Raw genomic sequence first — 11,768 nt, 5'->3', positions numbered from 1 at the left:
TGCACGCTATTCAAAGCGAGACCCGAATGCTCGGAGCTAAGTCAGGCGACTGTGACAAACGAGGACACCGAGTTCCCCGACCTCACGGCGGGGTTTGCGCGCCTCGCCCCCGCAGCCTGCACAGCGCCGCGGCCGCGGGGTCACCGCTCTGCCCTGCTCCCGGCTGGATAGAGGAGGGCACGGCGCCTTCCAGAGCCCTTCCCGGCCGCTCCTGCGTCACGGCCCCGCTCGGCGGCGGAAGCCGCGGGGAAGGCGGGGCGGGGGGGGGGCGGTGTCAAAGCGGCAGCGGGGCCGGGCCGGGCCGATGGAGCCGGGCGGTGTCGGCGCGGAGGAGCCGGGGGGCGAGAGCGGCTGTTTCCTGTACTACGCGTACGGCAGCAACCTGCTGCGGCAGCGGCTGCTGCTGCGCAACCCCTCGGCCGCGCTCTGCGCCCTGGCGCGCCTGCAGGTGCGTGCGGGGGGCGGCGGGGCGGACGGCGGGGGGGAGCGGGGGCTCAGGATGCCCGCATGTCCCCCAGGATACCCGCACGCCCCCCAGGATACCCGCACGGCCCCCGGGAGCTGCGGGTCCCCCACGGCTGCGTGGGGTCCGGTGCTGCAGCCGGCCGGTCCTTCCTGCGGGTGCTGGGGGAGGCCCCGGCGCGGCTCAGGCGGCGGGGTCCGACAGGAGGATATGCCAGGCTCTTTTCGGTGGTGCCCAGCGACAGGACGGGGAGTAATGGTCGTAAGATAAAACGCAAGAAGTTCCCCCTCAGCATGAGGAAGAAGTTCGCGTTGAGGGTGGCAGAGCACCGGAACGGGTTGCCCAGGGGAGTCGTGGAGTCTCCTCTGGAGACATTCAAAACCCACCTGGACGCGTTCCTGTGTCACCTGCTCGAGGTGACCCTGCCTTGGCAGGGGGGTTGGACTGGATGATCTCCAGAGGTCCCTTCCATCCCTAATGGTTCTTTCCCATTCCCTGTGACCCACCCGGGCCCCGCTGCCAGGGCTGCCTGCAGCCGAAGGGGCGTTTGGGGTAGTCCCACCTCTGCCAGGTTCTCTGACCGGGATTAACCTTCCAGGCTGCCAGCCATGACCCTGCGTGTAAAGCACTATGGACCTGGAAACATAAAGTAGCAGGAAGAAATTCTTTGCTGTGAGGGTGGTGAGGCACTGGCACAGGTTGCCCAGATAGGTGGGCAGTGGATGCCCTACTGCTGGCAGTATTCAAGGCCAGATTGGGTGGGGATCTGAGCAACCTGGTCTAGTGGGAGGTGGTCTTAAAGGTCCCTTCCAATCCAGAGTATTCTGTGATTCTAGGTGCTCAGCTGGGTTTATAGGAAAAGCTTCTGACAGTTTTGAAAGGGTGATGTTTTGTTAAAAAAATCAAAATCTTTCCTTCCCCTCATCCACTCTGGGTACAGGTGAGGAGCCCTCCCTGTGAGGCATATCGGGCAAATATGACATTTCATGATTTCACCCAGGACTGCACATCTGCAGCTGACACCTTATGTGCTATGGGGCAGTTCTCCCCAGTCTGAGTTATTAAATGTTAGTGTATCAGCTTGGCTTTAGTGTGGGCTTGGAAACACGAGGTCGTGCTCGTTAAGCTGTTGATGCACAGACCTGTACAACTGGAAGTATTCGTGGAGGAGCAGAGCGTTAATTGATACCACTTAAGGATGACTTGAAGGTCTTCTTGGTGTAACTGGCCGGAAATAGTCTATGTTGGAACGTATGAAGAAGTTCCAAAAACTTGTCATTAATGAACTCCCTATAGTCAGATAGTTGGTATCTCTTGGGACTGTCAGCCTGGCACGTGAGGCCTGCACCTGTAAAGAGATACCACTGAGCTGAACGTGCCAGGAGCCCAGCACCTCGCAGGATCAGACCTTGGAAGTAAGAAGGAATGCAGAAGTATTGTGGACTTATCTTTGAATGAAGGAAAGCTTCAGCTCTCCTCCTGGCTTTCAGGTCCCTTTCCAGGTTATGCAGTTGGCACCTCTTGTCATGCTGCAGGTTGGCTGTTCCAGAGCAGACAGTCAGGCCCTGGTTTCTCTAGCCAGACTTTGACCAACTGCTATGTTCCCTGCCAACACCGGGTGGCTTCCTTGCTTCCAGCAAAATCACTGATGCTTGGGAGTGAACAAAGGTTGGAGCTGATTCCTGTTAATTGCTCTATGGTAATGCCACATGGGCTTAAAAAAAAAAAAAAAAAAAAGGAAAATCAGCCTGTAACCAGAGTACTTTGGATGCTAAACTAAAGTATTAAATTAATTTCCCTCTGGTTTTACTTTTTACAGTTTTGTTAATCTTCACCCAAAAGCTGCTAAGAAATGGGATGTGTAACAAGCACAGAAAGGGTATTACACTGGTACTTAGAAGAAGGACCAAAGACCAATCTCTTGACCCAAGAAAATATCTAGTGTTGTTTTTTCCCCTCTTCCCAGCAGTGTCTGTTGCTGTTGCACACATGGTGGGAAAAAACAAACAAACAAAAAAAACCCACCACCAAGCTGGGCTGCTGTGAGAGTATTTGATTCTATCCAAATATTTCCTTGGTGCTGCCCTGCATGCACTTACCCACATCTATAGCTTCAGTCTGTGACGTGACTGGACTGTTTACTTGTGTGCAAATAACTTAGTGCATCTAGGTAAACCTTTTTCCTAGTGAAATTAATTTAATAGGGGACATTTTATGGGGAAGGAAGATGACTCTGTTGATGGAGTAAACAGTGTGGCTTTGCCAGGCTGCTGGTTGTCACACACAGAGAAATTGATTGTGTCCTGATCAGTGCTGTTCTTCTTTGTGTAAGCCTCCAACTGCTCAATTTTTTGCAACCTTTATCATGTATCTATTAGGATAAATAACAAGAAGTTGATATGTCTCAAAGGGAGTATTGATATATACATGTATATATTTCAAATCAAAGTTATCTCCTAGCTTAAAGGGTGGTGATCAAGAGAAATAAGCAAAGCTGTGGGGTTATATAGGTGTGGGGTTGTATAGGTTTGGCGTTTATTTTTGTTGTTGTTTTTAGTTCTTTTTGCCTTTGCCAGATTTTGTTGTTGTGGTTAAGTAGGTAGTGTTCCTTAAAGCTCCTTGGGTTTTGTTTTGGGTTGGTGGGTTTTTTTTCCTCCCTTCTCTACTGCTAGGGGAGGACCCACAAATTGACTAATAAATAGGAAACTGGATGTATGGAGTTGGATGGGAAATCACACTCTGTAAAATGTAAGAACACATTATTCTTTTTTGCATATACAGTAATATTTGAGAATACTTAAAAGAAAAAGTGATACTTGATATCTAAAAGGATGTTTTCTACTTGCAAAAACCTGAGTAAGCTCACTGAAGGAGGCCTTGGCTTAAAAATACCTAAAAATGTTCCAGTTGGGTGATGAGGGATGTATTTTATAATTGGGTAGTTTTATTGGCACGTGAGGACAAGTCCTGAAGCTCAGCATCTTTTAGACTTCTTTTCTGTTTTCCTGGATCTTGCATAATAGCATTTGTCTCATAAGAGCACCAAAAGCTGCAAAAGAATGGGCACCAGGTAGGCACCTCTTTTGATGTGAACAAGAAGGCAGTAGACAGTTCCCTCCTTCAGGTAAGCACATCAGCAGTCCCGTCACTGCCAACTTGGACAAAAGTCATGCTGACATTTTTTCAGCACTGCTGTGTTTACCGCAGTTAGGTGTGTGTGCTACTCTTGGGAAAGGGTTGCCTCCACTTTCTTCTCACTGCTAGAAGTTGTTTGCTGTTTAGGCCAGACAGCTAAGAGGTTTGGATGTTGATCCGGGTCTCTGCAGACCAAGCCTTTTATCAGTGGTTCTCTCTGCCCAACCTCTCTTCCCATTGTCCCAAGGCTGCTGTTTCTCATGGGGAGGTGGAAAAAGTTGACTTCAGCCCCTCATGAGGTGAGACCTGGATCATGTCCCACCTGTCCATTCTTCCCTCTGTGTCCCCCACTGACTGCTCGTAGACTGTCCTTTAGCTGCCCTTTTCATGTCAAGAATAGCCAACAGCCCTTACCTTAAGTGGAAATTGATTCTCTGCATTGGTTTCATTTTCAGGATTTTAAGCTCGAGTTTGGCCATCATCAAGGCAGGACAAGTTCTGTCTGGCATGGAGGTACAGCTACCATTGTTGAGAGCCCTGGAGACGAAGTATGGGGAATAGTGTGGAAAATGAACATTTGCAATTTAAGTTCACTGGATAAGTAGGTGACTTAACTTTTGCTGTCTTATACTACTTTGAATAGCAATTGAAAAGTCATAGGTAATGATGAAGAGCTGTGTGGAAGCTTTGGTGTTGGAATCAAGATGATGCTTTTGATTTAATCTGTGAATTTCACTTGTATTGACTTCTAACTCTTCTGTGATTAACGTGGCTTTATTTTCAAGCTAAAGGTACTTAGTGGTGTTTTAATGAGCAGCTGTGGACCTTGATTTGAAGCTGATAAATTGGTCAGACTCCTTAAAAAAAAAAAAAACAACCAACCAAAAAACCAAACAAACAAAAACCAAAACCCAAACCAATAACAAACCCTATCTTCACAATTTCATGCCCCTTAAATGACTCTAAACTCTGTATTTGTCCCATTGCTTTAGGGAGAATTTTTTTCCTTGACACTGACATCAGTTTCTCTCTCTATACATCTGTAGACTTCTGCTGTAGCAGAAAAGGAACGGATGAGGACAAGACTTTGTAGGAGAGAAAGAGATCTTTAATACAGGCAAAGGGACCTTCTGAGGAGGTTATTTAAAATGTCATGTCTTCTAAGGAATCAAACTTCTGTGAGATTGAAGAAGATCCAAGCAGGGAGCTGGGCTCTAATTGTTACAATGCAGGGTGGAAAATGTTCTGCCTGTGCCTGGTAATTAAGAGAAGTTTAAGGCTCCCAATAACTGAGCAGGTTGTTCTCAAGCTGAAGTCTGGAGGACCACCTGGGTAAACAAAGCAAGGAGTTCTTTCAGGGTCTCAGGCAGGAATAAGAACGTAATCTCCAAAACTTTGTCTGGCACCATGTGCTTGTTGCAGATTTTGGGAAGTGCCTGCACAGTATGATGCTTCTGGTACACAAGGATCATTTTTTTCAGAGCAGTTCATCACTGTCAGTTAATTCCAGTAGAAGTCTGGGCTAGTGAGGACAAGGAAGCAGGGCACAGTAAACTCAGTTGAAAGCACTACAGTATTACTGTTCTGCTGCCTCTGGTACTGTTGCAGTTTTGGTTATGGCTGCACTGTGCTATGTAGACATGTGCTTGTAACCTCGGCCATGAAACTCGGTTCCTATGTGCTTTTTATTGCCTACAGTGAACCTGAAATACAGAAACTGTTGCCCAAGGTCTGTTAGCACGTTATGGAAATGGGCAGTCTCAGCACTCTTGTCCTGGCTGGGAATGTTAATCCCAAGCAGAGCAGGTGGGCATCTGGTTGGTGTGCTTGTGGTTGGGCAGCACTTCACATGCCCGTGCTTTATGATCTCCTGAGTTCCTCTGCTGTTGCTTGCACTAGCGCTTAACATCCTGACCCCTTCTCTGTTGACCTTTACTGAAACCTCCTGGTTTACCATGCTTTCATAAAGCATAAATGTCACAAGTATGATGATCCTGTCCAACAGCAGCTGCTTTTGATAGTAGCAGCCTGTTTCGTCTCCATGGGGGCAGTATTATGATTTCCAGAAGTGTTTACATACTGTTTACAGTTGACATACTGTAGAATTGCAAATCCCTGGCATTTGTTTGACATTGGATAAACTCTAATACTTGCTAAGATGCTAAAGAGTTGAGTGCTGTAACATCACCAAAAACTGCAGGATGGACACTAGCACTAAAGATTACTTTTTCCCAGCTGCCTCATTGATGCCATGGAGGTGAACTGGAAATGGAAGGAAGTAGGATGTGTTCTTGGCTTTAGTAATGATAGTCCAAATCGTTCTTCTAAGGCTTGTTCCTAACCCAACTCAAATGAGCTTGCGTGTGTTCCTGCTGAAGGTCTTGGGATTCTCTGCCTGCATGCAAGCAGATATATTTGTAAGTCCTCAACCAAGTTATTCCTGGAGTTTCTATGTGCCAAGAAAAAAAAAATCACTATTGCCCCCTCCCCACTTTTTTTTTATTCCCCAATCTCTATAAAGAAGTCTGTGCTTTGTTATCCAGAAGCAGAGGAGAAAATGTATAACTAATGCTGCATGTAACTAATTGAAATACTAGTAAAACAATGTAATATATAGAAAACAAGTATGAGAGAGGAATCTTTTGCTTAGATGGCTGAATTATTTGGCTTTAAATACATTTTAAGTGCTGTCCCACGGTCTGTTTTACTTTTTTTTTTTTTTGTCCTCTGTACTTCACAAATCTATAAGTTATAGATTAAATCATGGCATTTATTCCTCATAGGTTCTAGGAATGGATGTTAAGTAACAGTTTTATTGCTCTCACACAACCATGTGACTTATTTTGTAGTGTGTTGGCCTTGAATCTGCAGTTAGCTTCCAGCCTCTACTTGCACTTAACCTAGTTACTCACCTGACATGGCCCGTGTTATGTACGGAAAATAACTGTAAATGGTAATAAGTCTTTGAAAAAAATATGAATTGTCCAAATTATATTTGATGAGCAGGGTTAGAAACCATGTTATGACTCATATTTAAAGTTAATTGTGCCATAAAGTCTGTCTTGTATTGCTTAAGCTTCTTGTTTACTTCTTCCTATTTCCTCACATTTTCAATGGTGGCTAAATGCCAATGTTTAAGGACAATAAGTAGCCTTAATTTTGAGTTTGCTTTTATTTTTCCAAGACAGCATGATTTTGCTAATAAAAAATAACATGTTTTTTGCCCTGACCTATCTAATTTTTGCTGTTCACATCTTATGCAAATTAAAGAGTGTATTATTCATTGGAAAGTGCATTGCAAGAGTTGTGCAAGTTTCCCCTTATTAAAATGTAACACAATGGGCAAGATAAGTTTGCATTTGTTTCTTTGTCTAAGTGGCAGGTAATGAATGATATGTGCCTGGCTTATTGATTTTGGTTGTGTTTCTCTTTCACACTACCAGTCTACAGTAATTAATTTAAAACTGTTCTCTCTCTAACTTTGCAACTGACCCACTGGTCATCTTTCTTACAGAGTTGAAATGATAAAATTGATTGTTGCTGTTTCTTTTACAAGTTTGCACGAAAAATACTAAAGTATGTTTTGCTTTATTTGCTTTCCTTTAACAGCACAGACCAATGTCTTGCCTTAAATTCTATTATAATAAATCCATGTGTTTAATTGCACACTTTGCTTGAAAGATGCATCAGTTACTTGGCGTGAAAGGAATATATGTCATTTACAGGCAAGAGGGAGTTGAAGATGGCGTTTATGTCCCAATAGAAGTTAATGTCCACACTCAAGAGGGAAAGGTGCTGACCTGTCGAAGCTACCAGATGAAGGACTATGTCCGTGGTCCCCCTTCCCCGCAGTATAAAAAGGTGGGTGTTGCATCACTGCAATTTTGGAAGAATGAACAGAAATTTATAATGCAGTACTTCTGTCCTATTTAATAAGTGCTTTACTTACAGTGGGTGGAAGGCATGACTACTCTACTGTAAAGATATAACAATTTGTGTGCAATGGACTACTGTAGTCATGCTTGCAGAAGATTGCTATCTCTTAAAAGCCTACTAAATCAGTTTGGCTTTTTGGCTTAGCTGTGCCTTACGTGAAGCCTCTATTTACCTCGTGAATTAGTTATGACTGACACAAGGATTTCTGAAGGATGTTGTTTACATATATGCAGCAATTCTCTGTGTTTGAAAAATTAATGTACTTCACTATAAAAGGACGGAGGGAAGCTTCTGTGGGAAAAACACAGCACCTGGCTTGTAGTTTCAGGGACGTGGATTATCCTTAGTGTCTTGTGAAGCAGTTGCTATCGTTTAATACAGGAGTCCACCTGCTGCCTTTTAGCACGTGCATCATCAGGATATCGCAGGACTCCAGCAGCCTTGCAGAGCACTGCAGGGTTCCCACTTGATGGCTGGTGAGGCAGAAGTGTTTCAACTTTGTTCTGCAGCAGGCTGACTCTATAGAGACACATGATCTGGTCACGCAGCAGGCCTGACCTGCTTAGCTCGTGAGATCCGATGTGGGCCCTGCTCAGGAGGCATGACTGCGTGTCTGAATGGTGCAGCCACTGGCAACTGTGGATACGTATGACTGCAGCATGTTGGCTTTTTTTACCTAAAGCAAAGAAATCGGGCTTGAGCCTGTTAAATCCCAAGTGTGCCGCCCTCTCTGAACTGAGGAACTTGCTCCTGTGAATCAGCTTCCAGGAGCATAGCTCAGGCCAGCTGCTGTGGGGCTGCTGAAGAGTAACTTGCTTAGAAAGCAGGCTCTGCTGTTCCACAAACTTCCTCCCTGCCAATCCACCTCTTGGCAAGACAGATCTTCAGGGATTTTCAGAAGATTACTACATAGTCTGCTGCTGTGTGGCAGCTCTCACTGGTGCTCTGTAAGAGCAGACCTCCACTACTGGCAACTTTATCTAGCTAAACATTCCCCTCTTGCTGTTGTCAGGATGTTAGTTCTGTTCTTGCCCCACTGTCCCCAGCTTTTATTTGTTTAAGTTAACCAGGCAGGAGAGCTAAAAATTAATACAGGTGACTGCATCAGCACACAGTGATTGAACTACATCCATCTACTGTTATGTGCTTTTTGTGGTAAAATTCATTATTTCTAGGCACCTCATCCTTTAAATTCATGCTGTTAAATGCAGGAAAAAGTATTTAGAATATTCATTTCTATATGCGAGCTTGCTGTTGTCTCCTTCAAGCCATGGTTACTACAACTTCCTCTTTTCCTCTCACTGTCACATCTTTTCTTCTGCTCCAATACTTAAGTTTATTTTGTGTGTGGAAGGAAAGCTGCAGTAACAAACTAGGAATCTGTGCTTTTTCACTAAGTTAAGTGTCTCTTTCTATTACTCCTATAGCTGTCTAGGTACTCACTGCTGTGCTGAGGATTTGAACAGCTTAGTTTTAAAAATAGCTTCAGTAATATATGTTGCTTCTCACTCAGGTGTGATACTAAGGCTGGCTAAAGGCTTAAAAAGAAGTTCTCATCCTCACTGGAAGAAAGAATGAACTAACAGAATAACAGTTTAATTGTAGAGTCTTGTGCACATTAGTAACGCTTCAGATTCTTAGTGGTAGTACAAGCCTTTTCGGAGTAATTTTATTCACACTGTTCAGGTATTCACTGGTTTCCCAGAAGCTTTCCTCGGGTACAAATAGCATTATTTGGGGGTAATTCTCTTGTTACGTTCTCTCCATATGAGTAAATGGTTTGAGGAGTCTTTCTAACACTATTACTGAAGTTTTTTTTCCCCTTTTGATTATAGGTTATCTGCATGGGTGCAAAACAGAATGGCTTGCCAACTAATTACCTGGAGAAATTAGAAGCTATTGAAACTAATAACTATGCAGGACCGGTGCCAATAATGGAAGAGATTGAAGCTGCTATTAAAGCAGAGAAAATAAATTCTGCATAGAATACCTCTGCATTTGTTTGGCCATTCACCTTGATTTAGGTACCTCTCCTCACTGTGCTGATCAGCAGTTTCTTTATTTATCAAGAAAAGATGAGTTTGCTGTGCATCTACAGTAAATCATTAGACATAATTTGCAGTCTGAAGACATGCTGATATTGGTAACTTCTTTTCATATGCATATCTTGAGTACATGCTGAAGTTTTTGCAGATTTAGAAATTATCTTACTTTAATTGTCATGCAGTGCTGCACACAAGTTTGTGCTTCATGTCCTGTTTACTGACCTTTTTAAAAGAAAAAGACCATCTTGATGAGTTTTGGCACCTGTTACTTTCTGAGGAATAAGGGCTGCAGGATCAGGCCCTTTGTTTTTAAATGCTGTATACACAAATATCAAGAATTTCAAAGATTAATTAGGTGTAAAGTAAACTCAAAACTCCAAGACTAGACCTTTTTCTGTGCTACTTCTCTTAATGGTTTAACGCCCAACCTATCTGATGGTATGGAGTTCCTTTTTTATATAGCTAACAAAGAAAGAAAAGAAATAGTTTTTTTAATTCCCTCCATGTTTTTAAGTGTTAGTCCAAAAGACAACTCAGGCCTGAAGACAACATTCAGCAAAGGATCTGGGTCAAAGCATCATAGGCTCCTCCTTTCTATGTTTAGTAGCCATCACAGGTGAACTGGTTAGCTGTAACCAACAGATTTATAAAGAATTCATTTTAGTTATTTCCAAGTTTTCTTAAATTACTTTGTTGTGCCTATCTAGGCCTTGGTCTCATGTCCAGTGAAATCAGAAAGTCTCCTGTGAGTCCTAGCACGTTTGTTTTGTAGATTTGTTTGTCTGTTAAACCCCAAATGAACAGAATTTGGTTGTGGGTTTTTTTTTTCCTTTGGCAATCCTGTGCAAAACTGAAAGCTTTTGTAAGATACAGAGTACTTATCTTCATGGTACTTGGCAACCCCTGTGGTTAGTCACTAGGAGAAACTGACAATCTGGAAGATGCCAAATCACTGAGCTTTGGTTTATCTTCTCTCCGGTGTATTTTTTTCTATTGATGTACAGAGGGGTGTAAGATATAGTCATTGTCACTGTGTGACTGCGTAGATAAACAAATGATAAAGCAACAGACTCACTGTGTCTTCTCTGTATAAGATACACTTCTGCCAGGTATGTGTAGGTGCTGTCCTGATGTCATATGCCTGTTTCCAGGCTCGGGCATGGTGACTGCTGTAAAACATGGTACTTCCTGTATTAGCACTGTCTCGTCTGAAAGTGAGTAAATAAAACTGCAATTACCAAATCTCTCCCTTGCCTGTTCAGTGCATGCTTCGAGAATGTCACAGAATTGTTAGGGTGGGAAGGAACCTCTGGAGATCATCTAGTCCAACTCCCCTGCCAAGGCAGGGTCACCTGAGCAGGTGACACAGAAACGCACCCAGGTGGGTTTTGAATGTCGTCAGAGATGGAGACCCCATGACCTCCGTGGGCAGCCTGTGTTGCATATGTAAGTGAAAGGTGGTGATGTGGAGATGCAGCTGAAACCTTGTCAGTGTCTTTTTAATGTCAGTAGGGAGGGCAAAACTGTGTGAACACACCCCTCTGCATCAGCACCACTTCTTTTGCTTTACCCTTACCGTGCTTCTTTTAGGGCTTCTGGACTTTTAAATGTGTGCTTTACTCTTGCAAGAAGAGGCTGCCAGGATATTATTTCTGCTTCCTTTGTGGGGAGCGGGGAGTGACAGAAGGTACTTGATGCCACCTGCTGAGGAAAAGGGTGGGAGCTGCAGAAGGACCCCCGGCACTTCTCTGGGTGAGCGGAGGGGAAAAAGGAGGTGTTGGCGAAGGGGAAGCCTTCGGGCCCTGCCTGCGCGAGGAGGAGCCGCTTTCCGCCGGGGCGGAGAGACCGTGTGTGGGGCGGGAGCGGTGGGAAGCCGGGAAGCAGCCCTGGGCCGGCCGCCGTCCCTTCGCCGCCGCGCTGGGTGAGTGCCGGGGAAGGGCCGGGGGCGCGGGAGGGGCGCCGGGCTGCGGGTCGGCGGCCGTGCCGGGACAGGGACGGAGGGTGCGAGCCCAAGTTTCTGCTTCCTGTAAACCAAAGTTTGTGTTACCGCGTGAAAGGCTTGCGAGGTGGGTGGGGAAGGGCTGCGCCCCGGCGGCTCCCGCTCCTGAACTGGAAACTTCAGGGATCCTTCCCGTTTCCTCCCTCCGGAGGGTCCCTCCCGCCGCGGGGAGGAGGCGGCAGGCGGTGTT

General features: G+C 45.1%; 2 protein-coding genes across 2 annotated transcripts in view; both read left to right on the top strand.

The window, feature by feature from the left end:
• The first annotated feature begins 271 nt into the window (after window positions 1-271).
• On the top strand, window positions 272-10,821 carry GGCT (gamma-glutamylcyclotransferase). Its single transcript, XM_027897384.1, has 4 exons — window positions 272-448; window positions 4,054-4,199; window positions 7,324-7,459; window positions 9,370-10,821. Exons 1-4 carry the CDS (start codon window positions 305-307, stop codon window positions 9,517-9,519), a joined length of 576 nt encoding a protein of 191 aa, XP_027753185.1. The 5' UTR covers window positions 272-304; the 3' UTR covers window positions 9,520-10,821.
• A 728-nt stretch (window positions 10,822-11,549) lies between these two features.
• The window catches only part of NOD1 (nucleotide binding oligomerization domain containing 1), a 29,608-nt gene continuing 29,389 nt past the window's right edge, over window positions 11,550-11,768 (top strand). The window contains exon 1 of the mRNA XM_027897338.1: window positions 11,550-11,605. The gene's annotated coding sequence lies outside the window, so the exon portion shown is untranslated. The remainder of the gene's footprint in view (window positions 11,606-11,768) is intronic.

This window comes from Empidonax traillii, unplaced genomic scaffold (assembly GCF_003031625.1).
Source record: "Empidonax traillii isolate 1590-97213 ecotype Southwest subspecies unplaced genomic scaffold, ASM303162v1 scaffold19:size3308961, whole genome shotgun sequence".
Lineage (NCBI taxonomy): Eukaryota > Metazoa > Chordata > Aves > Passeriformes > Tyrannidae > Empidonax > Empidonax traillii.
This window is presented reverse-complemented; position numbering and strand designations above follow the sequence as displayed.